A 14,967-nucleotide genomic window follows, 5' to 3' on the forward strand; every position below is an offset into this window, starting at 1 on the left:
TGTAAAATAATTTGTTTATAAAATTATTATTATTTAAATAGCAGCTTTAAGCTGATAATCTGAAGTGTGTTGTATAAATTATAATGGCATTATTTTATAAATACATTTCTGGTTGTCATTTCTGTTAGAATGTAACTATAGTTTAGGATAAATTTAGAGATTCATAGTTTAGGATAAATTTATATTAATGTGTTTTAACTATATACTAATTTGAGCTTAACCAATTTGTTTACAGTTTAAAAGCTATTTAGAAGTTTATTTATTATTATTTAATTTAGTAGTATATTAATATATATATATATACTTTTTATTTTAGCCTCCTAGTGAATTAAAACTTAATGGAAAAGCTGATGTTGTATATGATGCCTTGAAACATCTCTTATATATTGCTGAACTTCCAGTTATAAATATTTTACATCCTTGCCTATTGAAATTTCTTTCAGGACAAGAAAGAAATCCAAAGAATTCTTCAGTAGATTTCAGAGTAAATATTTTTATAGAAAATTAATTTGTTTTGGTATTTTAAAATATTAATGTAAATGTAGACATAATTCCCAAATTTTTATAAATAATAGTCATGAGAACACTTTTAGTAATTAAATAAAACTGAAAATATTCAATAAAATAGAATAAATAGTACATGTCTTCATAATTTATCCTTTTTACACAACTCCAGGAAAACAAGTCTCTACAGTAAAATTCAGCTTTTATTGAAGGCCACTTCTCCACCTCAGTTTGTAAAAATGAAAAAAATTCCAGTGTGACAGCACAATTATAAAAATGTATTAATTAATAAAATGGCCAGAATGACAATAATACATATAAATATAATGCATAAAAATATTCAGTAAAATAAAATAAACAATAAATGTCTTCATAATTTGTCCATTTTACATAAAATGGACAAATTTCCAAAGAATAAAATAAGAACCCTCTAATAAACAACACAGTTGCCAGTTGAAAAAAGTTAGGCCATATGTTGTTTATAGGAATAAATATGGAAGTTAGAACTTATAGCAAAGTTACCAGGAGAAACTCTATGATTAAAAATATGTAAAGATCAAGAATTGGATGAAAGTGGATATGAGTATAACAAAAAAAAAAACAGGCATGGTTATTATCAAACTAGATAGGTATATTTAAACTTATTTATAAATATAAGCTATGTAATATAACATATTATAAGGTATATAACATTACAGTTTGAAATATCTAGTATAATATAGACATGCAGTTGTTATGTTGTTAATTAGGAGAGCCTACACATTATTATCAACTTGAGAGTCTTAATGACAAATTGGGCTAGTCAGTCATACTTTGTAAAAATTAAAAAAAAAAAAACAGGAAAAAGACAGAGAATTAGTTTAGTACTCAACACTTCACATGTCACTTGTGGCATACTTTTGTTCTCTAATTCTCTTCTTTCTCCATATTCTGCAATTCTTTTTACATTGTTAATCAAGAAGACTGTAAAATAGAAATTTTTTATTACCACTTTTATGTATTTTGGTTAATCAGCTATCTGAATATCAAAATTTGAATAAATATTCATTTAAAATTTACAAATTATATTAAAAATGCATTTTGTGGCTATCTTTCTTAATTTATTTGATTGGCTAATAAGTAAAAAGATAAAATTGGACAAAACTTCAATTGATTATCACTTATTCTGCATAATAAAGAACAAAATGCATATATATGTTTACAAAATAACAGGAATATTTCAAGGAAATGTAAATTTTGTGTACATGATTAACATAAGCAAAACACAAGAATATGAATGAAATCTGAATCACTCTAGTGTATTAAAAAGTCCTGTTTGATAGACAACAGATTGTTTAACATTATGAGAGCAAAATTTCATACTGATTAAATAGTTAATTTCTTGATCATCTGTAAAGAAGTTATCAGATAAAAAAACCTCTCAACAACTTTATTTTTCAACCTCTGGAAGAGTTAAGAAGTTAATGCTAAGTGACCAGTCAAATTATTGGCTATTTTGGGTACATTAAATTATGTTGGTACATTTATTTTGGCTAATTGTTTGACGTCAATTAATTAAAACAGGTTATGAGTGACTTATTTTTTTATATATACTCATTTTGAAGAATGTAAAAACAAAATTCTAAGTTGAGTGAAGAAAATCTTAGTTTCAAATCAGCTGTAAGAGAGAGAAGCAATGTCAATAAATTTTGAATATGATAAAACAAAACAGCTAACAATGTCCTTCTTTGACAAGATGGCCTATGACAAATACTGTATATACTCACAAATAATATGAGGATTTAATTCATTTTTCACTGCTTTAAAATCCTATGTTGTCTTATATGCGTGAGCGAAAAATTCTTTGTGTTTTTGCAATAATTTTGTGAAACGTGTGTTTGCATTTTTTACCTAATGCTCATTCTCTAGTGTTTAAAAACAAAAGTATTTTTTCTGTGTCATTTCAATCATTATTGTGTGTTGTCATGAGTAAAGATGAATAGCAATAGGAAAAGCAAAGCTTTTGAATTGTATTTCAATTTGAAATTCCAAAATCACACAGGTGCCTGATATAAGTTTTAATCCATTCCCACACGAAAAAAAGATGATTATTTTGAAATCAGAATTTGAAGAAACTGATAAGTGTAATTGACAGATAGTGGATTCGACTGTTAAGAATTGGCAAGAAAGGTTTCCAATTGTTCAACTTTATATGAACAAATTATGTTGTCAATTTTACAAGATTTTTTATTAAAGTTTAAAATGCCAGTAATTTTTGCAGGACAATGTATGCATTTATGTGCATTTGGTATTTTATTTATGATTAAACGAAATAAAATTAAATTGTGTTAATAAATCTAATTTTCTTTACTTTGACTTTTAAAGCCACAGCTTGTCCTATATGCAAGGTTGTCTTATATGCAGGTGAACATGGTATACAGTATATATAAGGTGATCAGTTGCACCAATTGCTTATGAAAAATTTTAATGCCAGTAATCACTTCTATGAAAGATTGCAGAGACACAGCTACATTTTTATTTATTTGTTTATTTGCCCTATGAGTACCAAGAAAATGTTTGTTTGTCTTTTTGTTTAATACCTGTTGTGGGTTCAGCCAGGGATATAATGGAGGCACTCAGGTGGCAACAGATGGGGTCCAACATATCTGGGACAGACAACTTATGAAAAATTCCTGAGGTTTTTTTGACCATGAGTTTCTCAGAGTGGTAGGCTGGCACCTTAATTCCTTGGCCATCCAACTGTCAACATTTTTATTTGACAATAGACAATGTCTATTGTAAAATATTGTCACAGTCACTTACAAAAGTATAAGTAATTATTACTTGCATGGTGTCTTTAAAGTAAGGAACAAACAAATGAGATGTGAATCTTAACTTTTTGCATATGTACATAATAATCTAGTTGTTTTTGAATATTCCTATATATCTTAAAACTATTTCCTACAATTTCAACAATAAATTAGTAATGGCAGTCAAAACAACCATCTTCAGTTATTTTAGGTATTCAAAACTTGTAATCACTTGAGTGTGAAAAGTTTGACATAATGACATTATAATTGTTTTAACTTGTTTTTCTCATATTTGCATTCTGAATTTAGAGCTTTCAAATAAGGAATTTTTGAAAATTTTATGAAGTAAAACTATCTAAGAAAGCATCTAATTAAATTATCCATCATTATCCTATATATTTTAAGAAGATAATATATATTGTATATAACTGAAAACATTTTTCAAAACTTTTGTAATAGCTTAATTTTCTATTTAGGACATACAACTTTATCTCAAGAATCAAATTATTATTAACCAATGAAAATATCATTTGTTATTAACCAAACAAACATATCTGGTAGATAAGACAAAACAGTTAGTAAGGAATATGATATATAAATTTTGAATTGTTTGATTCAAGCAATTCACCAAAATGAGGCATCAATTTTAAAAATAAACTAGTTTTCATTGCACAATAATAATTAACAATTTCTAATAGTTTATTGATATATTTCTTCATACTAAAAGAATTATTTAGTTTATATTTATTTAATTAACAACAGCAACCAAAAACCAGCATAAAAAATAATGGAGCTAAATGACCCCATAGCAGTTAAAACAATGAGATTCTACAAAACTGTAAACTTCCTATCCTCTTCCCCTTCCTCTCTCTTTCATACATCACCTCCCCTCTTGACACATGTACAGCAATTCCCCTTTGTTTTAACAGCTGCAACATCATTTAGCCTGATTATGACCATTTAACACAAGTGAAAACATTAGCTCTGTTATTTTTTATGCTCATTTTTGGTTTTGGTTGCTGCTGTTATCAAGTTTACCAGTTTGAGTGATTGTTTTATTTTTATTTTTAGTCAACTCGTTATGATGAAGTATATGGACAACTTTTGTGGAATATGGAGCATGAACAAAAAATATTATTTCGAAGAGCATATTCTGCTTATATTCCTGAATATATTAATGCAATGGGAATAGCTGTATGTTATCATATGAAGGTAAGCAAATTAACTAAGATATTTACTGAAAGAACTAATTTGAAATTCATTTTCAAAGTTATATTATTATTTTCAGAAAAATTATTGGGTTAATATTGAATATGAAATGACAAGTCATTTTATATCCAATATTTTAAGTGATATATGGATATTGATATAAGATTTTTTTTATTGAATATTATTTAAGTCAGTAGACTTAGTTATTTAAATTTTTAAAAGTCAGTTTTTTGAAAAATATTTTAATTTGATTGAAAATGATTAAATTAATTTTTTATATTAATAGCAAACTTTAAGAACGTTGTTAGAATACTTATTAATATATGATGGACCAGAAGAAGTGAGTAGAAGAAATGCACTTCTGTCACTAAAAGTGTTGATTTCTGTTGCTTGGCCAAGGTATTGTATTTGTTTTAATTTTTTTACTATATACATATTAATGTATCGTAATATATTTTTAAATTAATCAAAATTACAAAATTTTTTAAGTTTTATGTTTGTTTTTGAAAATAATAATTGTAAAATTTGTAATATTTGTATATTTAACAAAATTGATAAAATAATTTCTTGTCTTTAGATGTTAAGTTTTCAATTATAATAATTATAATTCACAACATACAGGGCTAGCTAGTAGTTGTGATAAAATTATTCTTATTGTCCTTAGATATTGAACTAAACTAGTTGAATTTCAAAATAAGTTAATTTAAACAAATTTACACTGACTTTCCTAGGTTTGTGATTAATTAGGACTGAGCAATCTTTCATGAACATACAATTCTCATACTTTGAGTTCCATTTTCAATGTTAAATTTGTAATTGTTTCAAGACTTTATGTATTACTGCTGTTTTAAAAAACTTTTAGCAAAATGAATGGTTTTATTAAATAAATATTCTGTTCTGCTGTTTGTAGTGTTGCAAAAGTCATTTTACTTAAGCCAAAAAGAAAAAATAAACAAAACTGTAACATGACAGACACCATATGAATGAGTGAGAGCAGTGATCTTTTAGCATTGTGCCTGATAGAACATCTAGTTTGCACAGTTACCAGCTCTAGTTTATAGCAGTACATAAATCTTCCATTTCCTGAAAGGTTGAAACCTTTCACAAAAGTTGAAATTTTAGTACATAAATTTTGAATCATGAATGATCAAATTCCCAAACACTGATGTTCATGAACGTTGAGGGTGTAGTGTATATAGTATATACAAGTATATTTCAAAATACAATCGTATTCATAAAGATTTAAATAATCACAATAATATGAAGAAAGTTTTAATTTTATAATAAAATAAACAAATTTTAAATATTAAAATTTTTTTTTATTAGAACTTCATACAAGACAATCCAGTGATGCAGGAGAATTAGAATGGGCTTATCTTTTGGTTTGATGTCAAACTGTGTAGTTTCCCAAATATAAAAGAAAATCAGTATCTGAACAAGGTTGCAGAAATTGCATGTCTATCCAAATGAGTTTTAAGTATAGAATCTAAAATAAGCATGCTATTTGATCACCCATGGCCCTGCATAAATTAGTACATAAATTAGTATTAGAGCAGCGATTATTCTAATGTTGATCAACCGAAACATCAATTAACTGAAAGCTTTCCAGTCGGCATATTTAAATTTCCGCTGGTGTTGTGGTGCTGCAATCTTTGGCTATGTCTTGGGCTACTCCAATATTATTTTTGTTGGTGTGCATGTTTTAACTGGCAGCGCTGGCACAACCATGAGAGGGTACTTAAAGACACGTGTGACTAAATATCTAGATGGCACGACATGGTGATTGGTCATCAGAATGACGTCAACCTACTGATATCGGAAATGTTGATCGATTAGCCTAAAGTTTGTTTTGTTGTTGTTATGAGAGCATGCAGACACTATAGTTTTTATAGACATTTCATCTAAAACTTGATAAAAGGCACATATTTATAATTTCACTAGCTCTTGATTGTGTGTATTGACATTAATGTTAAAATTATTGCAAAATTTTCAATTAAACAAAGATTTTAATGTTGAGACATTTTTAAATATCAAGAAGTAACTTTTATCTGATTTGTATTTAATAAAGCTTTTTTTATACATTTACTGTAATAATTAAAATAATCAGAAACAACATATGTAAATTGCAAATTAAGTTTTTTACATTCTTTATTAGACATACAGTATTTTTAACCATACAGAAACTTGTATTTAATTTATATATATATATCACCTAAACATAATTCATACTTTTTAATGCATAATTGTTAAAACATTAATAAGTTATTTTTTCTACTAATCTATTGGTTTGCTTTTTAAATCAAATCCTGTGGAAACTTAAATATAGACACTGCAGGTCACTTCACTTTATATTTTCCTACGCAGCCAGTATACAGCACATACAAGGCATCTAGAAATAGTTATTCATTAGTATGGTAATATTATTTTAACAAAAAATAAAAAATACAAATGTTTAAAAAATAGCTTACTATGAAAACATTACATACAAATGCAACATTACTTTTTCCTGACACTTATATTGATAAACAATTTTCATGATGAAATGTATGGAAATTCTTATTTAAAACATATATAACTATTACATTCAAAGGAATTTAAATACTTACATTATTATTGATTGTTCGATAATTTATACAAGAATTCTATACTTTTAATTAATTTGAAAAATAGTAATACAGATTTGATTAAACATATTTACAGATATATCTATTATGGAACTAGATATATGAAATTTCTATAAATTTGAAAAGTGTTGTTTCTTAACACACTGATTTTGAACTGACATTCAAAAGCACAGTCTTGTCTATTGATGGAAAGAACTATCAATCCCAACTAAAGCATTAAAAGATTTTTCTGATAAGAGTAATCTATGGAGAATATTCATTATTGAAAATTGTTCAATAACTTTTACATTTAAGCTTTATAATTTGTTAAGCAAGATTTGTGAAAATTTTCTCTTTCAGAGGTATACAAAACTTACTTAATTTTATTGTTTCATCTAACTATATTAAATGCATACGACAAATTCAAAAAGTATTCCGACTTGCCTTAATTATAAATTTCATCCTTTTTTGAACTTTTTATGAATAATATCTGTAACAAAGTATAAATTTTCTGTTATTTATTATCTGTGCATGTATATTTAAATTTAAAACACTATCACACTATTGAAATTATCAATTGTGTATGATTTGGTTCAGAGGTGCATAAAGATCAAGTATGAAGTTAAAATTCGTTCAAAAAAAAAAATAATAAAATAATAATAATAATTTATTAAGTAAACCATTTTAAAATTATTCCTATAAATTTAAGAAAACTTCCAAGCTAAACCTTATACTGTATTTTCACTTCATATTCACTCCATATTATGACAACTAAAGGAAATAATCTATTCTGGCATAACTTAATTCTTAGATTTGATCAGCAAAACAGAATTGATCAGCATTTCCTATTTCGGTGGGTTGATGTCATTCAGCTGACCAATGAGCGGGTTGTGCTATCTGGATATTTAGTCACCTGTTTAAGGATGTGCCAGAATTTGAACAAATTTCAACATGGGCTAGTCTAATATATTTTTCGTACATAATCGGTTATCCAAAAAATCGATTTTCCACACAACCCCAGTTTCCAATTGATTTGATAATCGATGCTCTACTGTACTTCATTTATACAATGGGCATGAGACAAGAAATAAAAACGTTTTGGAATAATCTAGTGGTAATTGAGGAATATAGAAGTGGGTTCTTAATTTGGATATTAGAGCAGATATACATATCCTCTTATATAGATATCTTATATCATCTTTACTGTTGATTACTTTATCACTTTTTGCAAGTTTGCTACCTGTACTTGATAGAATGTATCTTATAAAAATAGTAAGAAAACTATTAATAGATTCTGTATAGCTTAACATACATTTTATTTTATTATTTTATGATTATTATTATAGTGTACTTTTTATCTTATTTTGAGTATTTTAAAAAATGTATCACACATGTTCCTTTTATATTAATTTTAAAAATATTCTTTTTATGTTAGTTTATTTTAAAAATGTGTTCTTTATACTCTTCATTAATGTATCAGAGCTGAAGCTGACTTAAACAGAGTCAAAAACATATCTCAAAATAAGCATTTGTGGCTTTCTTAATTAGCAGAAATATAAATTTTTATTTGTTTAAACATGATGCCAAGTTTCTTATAGTATTACAAATTTAAAACAGATAGGATAATTGGGTATTTTACCTGATGTGTAAAATATCATTTTGATATTCTGTCAGCTTAACAGTAAGCATTGAAGTATTGTGGATGTTTTTCCTATATAGTCATAGTATTTTACATTATTCTGAAGGTTTTTACTTAGAGAAAATTATTTGTTAATGATGAAATAAATTGCTTTAATTGACTTGAAAATGAAATAAAAATACATATAGTCAATTATTGTCAGATACAGACATTCTAAAGATTTATAACAAAGATCAATATCTTTATAGTAATCAAATTAAATCGAAATCCTTTTTAAAGATCAAATTTCTCATACTCTGGTAGAAGCCATCAGCTTGCTGATGGTAAGATATTTGATCTGCTGATGACTGATCAAATATTGGTAACAAGTAATCACAATATACTTAATTTTATATTGTTGTAGAGAACCCATTCTTAATCAGCGGATTCCACCCCGTCTGTTCGTCTCACTAATTAATCAACTAGTCCAATATTTCCACAAAAAAAACTTTATTCCACTCTCAGGAACCACTCCCTCTCCCTCTTGTGTCCCGAATTCCTCTTTCTGAAAAATTCCTTCTTCCCACGTTTTCTTCCCCGGTCTTAATGGCCCCTCGTTAGCGTGTGTCGATGGATGGATCGCGTCTGCCCTGACGAAACCCCCCCATAGAGGGAGGACGAGAAGGTCCGATATCACTACACCCCCGCCGCAAGACAAGTGTTAGGGTGTTAACCCAAACACGAGTCTGAACTACAATTTTCGAACAAAATAAAGGTTACAGTAAAACTTAGTTTCTGAATACAAAAAGTTCATACAGATGATATACAACACAATTTTCCTTTTACACAAATTATATTAGTTCTCATCACTACACATCGAAACAAACATCACTTTTAATGCCACAAATATGCTGTTGAACCGGAAGTATCGTGAATTCCTCCAAAATGGCTCCACTGCTGCCTTTGTCGCCAACACGTTACGAAAGTTCTCAGTTACCCCACCAGTTGTTGGCAGGACCGTAACTTCCACCATAGTCTCCTTTATATTGAACATCATAGTTGTTTCTTTCGTAACCAACAGCAGAAGATGAGTATTTATTTGATACTGCAATGCGATCTGTGTTGCCTCGATCACGGCCGAACGGACGATAACCACGAGATTGGAGGCCGCTGGAGCCGTACCTCCTACTTCGACCCTCTAAATATTTACTTCAATTATTGGTCTTTTGTTCATCTTGCCTGTTCCGATTGTCGTTGTACTCGGAACATCTACTACCTTTCCGATGATTCCAGACACTTTTACTTCTGTGAATGTGTCTGGAATCATCTGCGATGTGTACTTTTACATCCAAATGATGCTTCAAGGACCCGCTGGCGCAACAGCGGTTCCTTGGAGCATCGTTTGGAGCATGCGGACCTCGCCAGTTATGATCACATTCGCTGTCTGTCATGTATGACATGTAGCTATCAGGGCAAACTTTTAGATATCCTTTTCTAAAATTAGAGAGATCTGCTTCTCCTCACTTATGACTGCTTTCTCACTTGCTTACATTTCCAAAATCTTCATGGTCACTGTATTTCTGACTACTAGAATCTTTTTGGCTCAGATAGCTTCTATTATGACTATCAGTTCTCTCAAGCAATGCTTTATCGTGAAGACCTACATATCGATCACTCGTATCCGAGTACCGGTTTCGGTCCCAATCAGTTGGTTCACAACTACCTGTTCCACTCCCACAATTACGAAGGTGAGGAGGTCTGTACACACCAGCTTGTCCTTCCAACACTTTGAGAATACTGGGCGGCATGAGATGAGGGCCCTTCAATTTCTCAGTCAGTGCCACCGTGACTTCTACGAGGGGGTAATAAAGTTTGGTTGCAACGGTCTTTAATAGCCATAGGGACCTTTACTGTCTATGCCTTGATCTCCTCCCCAAACGCTGAGCTCAAAACTATTGTTCCCTAGTCCCTGTCATTCGAGCTGGTAACATCTTCGGGGTGCAAGACTGGGACTTGGGTGCCTGAATCTACGATAGCTTCAGTATCTTGCCCACCTATGTTGACCGTAACATATTGTAAACATTGAATACTAGGGCCTGACTTCAAATGGCTGCTCGTTTTTTCATCAAAGTATTCTGACCTCACACTCCCCACTATCGCGACGTCGTTCCATCTCCGACTGGTCGAGGGTTGAGTGCGACTATCGTTTAAGGGTGTATCCCTTATCTTCTGCGGGCAGGATCTAGAAATATGTTGCGTTGATCCACAGATGAAGCACTCCCTCTGTTTCATTTCCTGATGATAGTTTACTGTGTCGTTCTGTCCCTCATTCCTCAGTGGTGGGGGATCGTACTCCTGGCCAGTACCCTGGCACTCTGGAAGACGCCACAACCCTTGCAACTCGTTGTATGTCTCGGTTAGAGATTTTCCCTTGCTTTCGAAATATAGGTCGCACTCTGTTGCCATATCGATAGGGTTAAACCACCCCTCGCCCTGACGTACGCTTATATGGGCCGCTATGTCAGCATCCAACGTCTGAAATAATCTGTCTGCCACGATTAATTGTTTTGCAGTTTCCAAGTCCTTCACTCTCCTCAACTCGCAATAGTATTCCCAAGACGACACTATTCTCGACATAAATTGCATGTGAGTCTCGTCGGGCCTAGCACTTCGGAAATTTTCCAGGCAACATTGGGCGGACGGTTCGTATTCTTGTAACACTAATTTCTTCATGCTTGAGTAATCCTTTAACTTGTCTCTGGTTATATAAATCAAAATGTTTGTGGCCTTTTCTCCCAGAATATTGATCAGTATCTTCGCTTTTATCTCTTCCGGCACATTCTTCGATTGGAACGCTCGCACTATAGATACAAAAATAGGTTCCAATTTTCGGACTTAGTTGGGACTGGCAATGTTAACATTTTCACACTCGTAATCAATTTCTCAATACTCCTGGTGGGCCCATCACCTGGATGGCTGTCCGTAAGACTGTTCGTTACTCGCCCTGCTTTGAATAGTAGCGTTGAATAGTAAACGAGTTAATCTAACTCGTGCTGTCATTCCCTTTCTAGCCTCTCTTGTTCCCTTTTTAGGCTCTCTTGTTCCTTCTTCTGTTTCCTTTCCACAACAGTGGAAGTCAAAATCTCCAGCACAAAATCTGGGTCACTAGCAAAATCGTCACTTTTCGTAATAAGTTCCCTTAACTCTGATACTCTCAGATTGTCGTCTATTGTGCCACAAAGCTCTTCCATCACGACCCATAGATCTTCCTTCTTAACTCCCTTTACGCTTAGCATTCCGCCGTGAATTCCGTTTCCGACAAGTACAAAATTTTCCTACCTCTTCTCTGGTGTAAATCTTGTATATTCCTCAAACCTTTGCTCTGTGCTCAATTACCCACTCTGCTCAGTTTTCAATCCATTCTCCTTATTCTGGTTCGTAATCACTCTCTTCACAGATCGAATCTTGTCGATCTGACTTCACAATCCTGTCGGCTGCGCCAATGTAGGGAACCCCTTCTTAATCAGCGGATTCCGCCCCGTCAGTTCGTCTCACTAATTAATCAACTAGTCCAATATTTCCACAAAAAAACTTTATTCCACTCTCAGGGACCACTACTTTGCACTCCCTTCCCTCTTGTGTCTCAAATTCCTCTCTCTGAAAAATTCCTTCTTTCCGCGTTTTCTTCCCCGATCTTAACGGCCTCTCGTTAGCGTGTGTCGATGGATGGATTGCATCTGCCCCGACGAAATCACCCAGAGAGGGAGGACGAGAAGGTCTGATATCACTACAATTGTGATAACTTGTTACCAATATTTAGGTTTTTATTTGATGAGAAAACTATTTTTAAAATACATATTTCTGTAAATGTTGTTGATTGCAATGGATAATAGCAATTTTAGCAAAATATGTAGTGCTAAATTATTTCATCATATTTAATAGTTTAAGATACCATCAGTTGTTACATGATATATTATTATTTCAGAATACCTTATCATTGGGAAGAAATTATGAAAAATATTCTTATTTGTATATATGAAGTAGAAGAAGAAGATATATCTATTGAAGGTATGATTGCAATTTATGCTATATTCATATTTCAAATTTATTTAGTACATTTCAAACAATTACTTTGTTGTTCATTTTTATTTTGCAAATTAACTGCTGTTTGCTGCAGAATAGTGTCAAGTATATATTTCTTGATATGCTAGTGACACACACATGCATAACAACATAAGGCAAAAATAAAAATTTCTTTGTGAATGCTTGCATTATATGCAAAGTTTTAAGTTTTTCAGTTTGTTAAGCATCTTGATATTATCTTGGTTTTGTTTGAAGCTATTGTAGTCTTGCTTGCAGATTTTTCTCGTAATTGTCCATATGTCATTAATATTGACACAAATTGAAATTTTCATTAAATGATATATATCAATATTTATAATTATTTCTCACAGTTAAGTAAAAGAAGTCATATATAAATAAAAGAATTTATATATAAGTACTAAAATCATCACTAAACACCTTTGACTGCTGAGACACATTTATTTGCTTATACACTAATGTTTTCATTCTAATGTATAGGCAATCCTCAGCTGACATTTTTGAACATCAGTTATAAACAGTTTCAAAATAGAATACAATTAATATGGAATATTAGAACATCAACTTTTAAATTTTATATATGAAATGTATTATAAAATCAGTTTTTTTTTAAATGGCAATGAATTGACAAATTAATGTTTATAACTCCTTTTTATTATTTTTTAATTAATAGTTAAATTATTGTACATATTAAAAACTAAAAAGCACTATATTTTAAAATTTAAAATTAAATTATTTAATGGGATCTGTTATTTAGTTAAAATTGAATTAAACATATAACTAGTACTGATTGAGTATTTTAATTCAGAGACTGTATTCTACATTTTAACTTTTTAAAAATTTTTAGAATTATAGTTATATTGATATTTTTTAATTCAATTTCATCATATCTATATATATAACCCATTCGACGGGTATCTATCTGTCCCACAACTGTTTGATAACGGACACTAGAGGTGCCCCTATCATGTGTCATATTTCAAACATTCAAATTAACAATTTTAATTCTTATTTAAATTAACAATATAAATTTTTATTATTCATTTGGTCAATATAACAATATAAATAATTCAGTATATTTGTAATAGGAATTTATTATTTCAGGGGCTTATATCTCTCGAAGGTCACGAGTAGGGGTATGGTTCCTTTGACTTTATTGTTAGTACAGGGGTCTACGGTTTGGGGAGGTTGCCACCTCTTTATTCAGAGGGTAAATCTTACCATTCAGACTTTAACAGAGCTGTAGAGCATATTGATAGGAACAAAAAAGTCAAAGGAACCGTGCCTCATGGAAATTTGTAAAGAACGCCCACTAGTTTTATATAAAATAAAATTAATATAATGCAAAAACAGACATAAGGGGTGTGAAATTTTTATTTTCATAATATAGATATACATTCTTTCAGCAATTCACTCTTTTTTTCAAAAGTAGTCGAGCCTAAAAATGAATGACTAATATATATATACATATAAACATCTCAAAACCATGTCAAAGCCAGATGATTGACATAATGAATCAGGCTCTTTTATTTCTACTACAGTAGAGCATTATCCAAAACAATTCGGGACTGGGATTGTTCAGATAACTGATTTTACGGACAACTGATCTTGTACAAAAAAATATATTAATTTATCCAATGTTGAAAGTTTTCTCTGTTGTGTGTTGCTTCGCATTGAATTTGCATCGATGTTAAGCCTAACAAAATTTTTTTTTAAATAATAATCTTGGTTATTGTATCATTAAAAATTATTTCTTTATTTTGCACAAATAAAATAAATATATTGAAAAATATAAAAACAAAAAAATTATATTTTAAAAGTTAATCTAGTATCAAAAACATTCCAATTCAGCACGATATGTCCAAACACACAGTGCTCAGAAAAACACCACACAAAACGAGCAAAACTCACCACTCAACATGGGAGGAAAAAAGCCTCGTTCAAATACTGGTGCATCCTTAAGTACCCTCTTGTGGTCGCACCAGTGCTGCCAGCTAAAACATGCACACCAACAAAAATAATATTTGAACCCAAGACATAGTCAAATATTGCAGTGCCACAGCATTCTAGTCAGCAAATTCAAATTTCTGGAAATTTGAATTTGCTGACTGGAACGCTTTCGGTTAATCGATGTTTCGGTTGA

The 14,967-nt window shown here is 30.5% G+C and overlaps 1 protein-coding gene across 8 annotated transcripts in view; it reads left to right on the forward strand.

The window, feature by feature from the left end:
- Positions 1-258: 258 nt before the first annotated feature.
- Positions 259-14,967, forward strand: part of LOC111613113 (TELO2-interacting protein 2-like) — a 46,049-nt gene continuing 31,340 nt past the window's right edge. For 4 of the 8 annotated variants that reach the window (XR_002754720.1, XR_002754718.1, XR_002754721.1 and 1 more), the window contains exons 1-4: positions 260-484; positions 4,365-4,505; positions 4,789-4,901; positions 12,709-12,791. Coding sequence is in view for 3 of the 8 variants with exons in the window: in XM_023354433.1 (XP_023210201.1) it covers positions 4,407-4,505; positions 4,789-4,901; positions 12,709-12,791 (295 nt within the window). In the remaining 5 variants the exon portion in view is untranslated. Of the gene's footprint in view, positions 485-4,364; positions 4,506-4,788; positions 4,902-12,708; positions 12,792-14,967 lie in introns of all 8 variants that reach the window. The other 4 variants (XR_002754719.1, XR_002754722.1, XM_023354435.1 and 1 more) reach the window with 2 other exon arrangements.

The sequence above is a fragment of the Centruroides sculpturatus genome, unplaced genomic scaffold (genome assembly GCF_000671375.1).
Source record: "Centruroides sculpturatus isolate CEXI.00-Female unplaced genomic scaffold, Cexi_2.0 scaffold1875, whole genome shotgun sequence".
NCBI lineage: Eukaryota > Metazoa > Arthropoda > Arachnida > Scorpiones > Buthidae > Centruroides > Centruroides sculpturatus.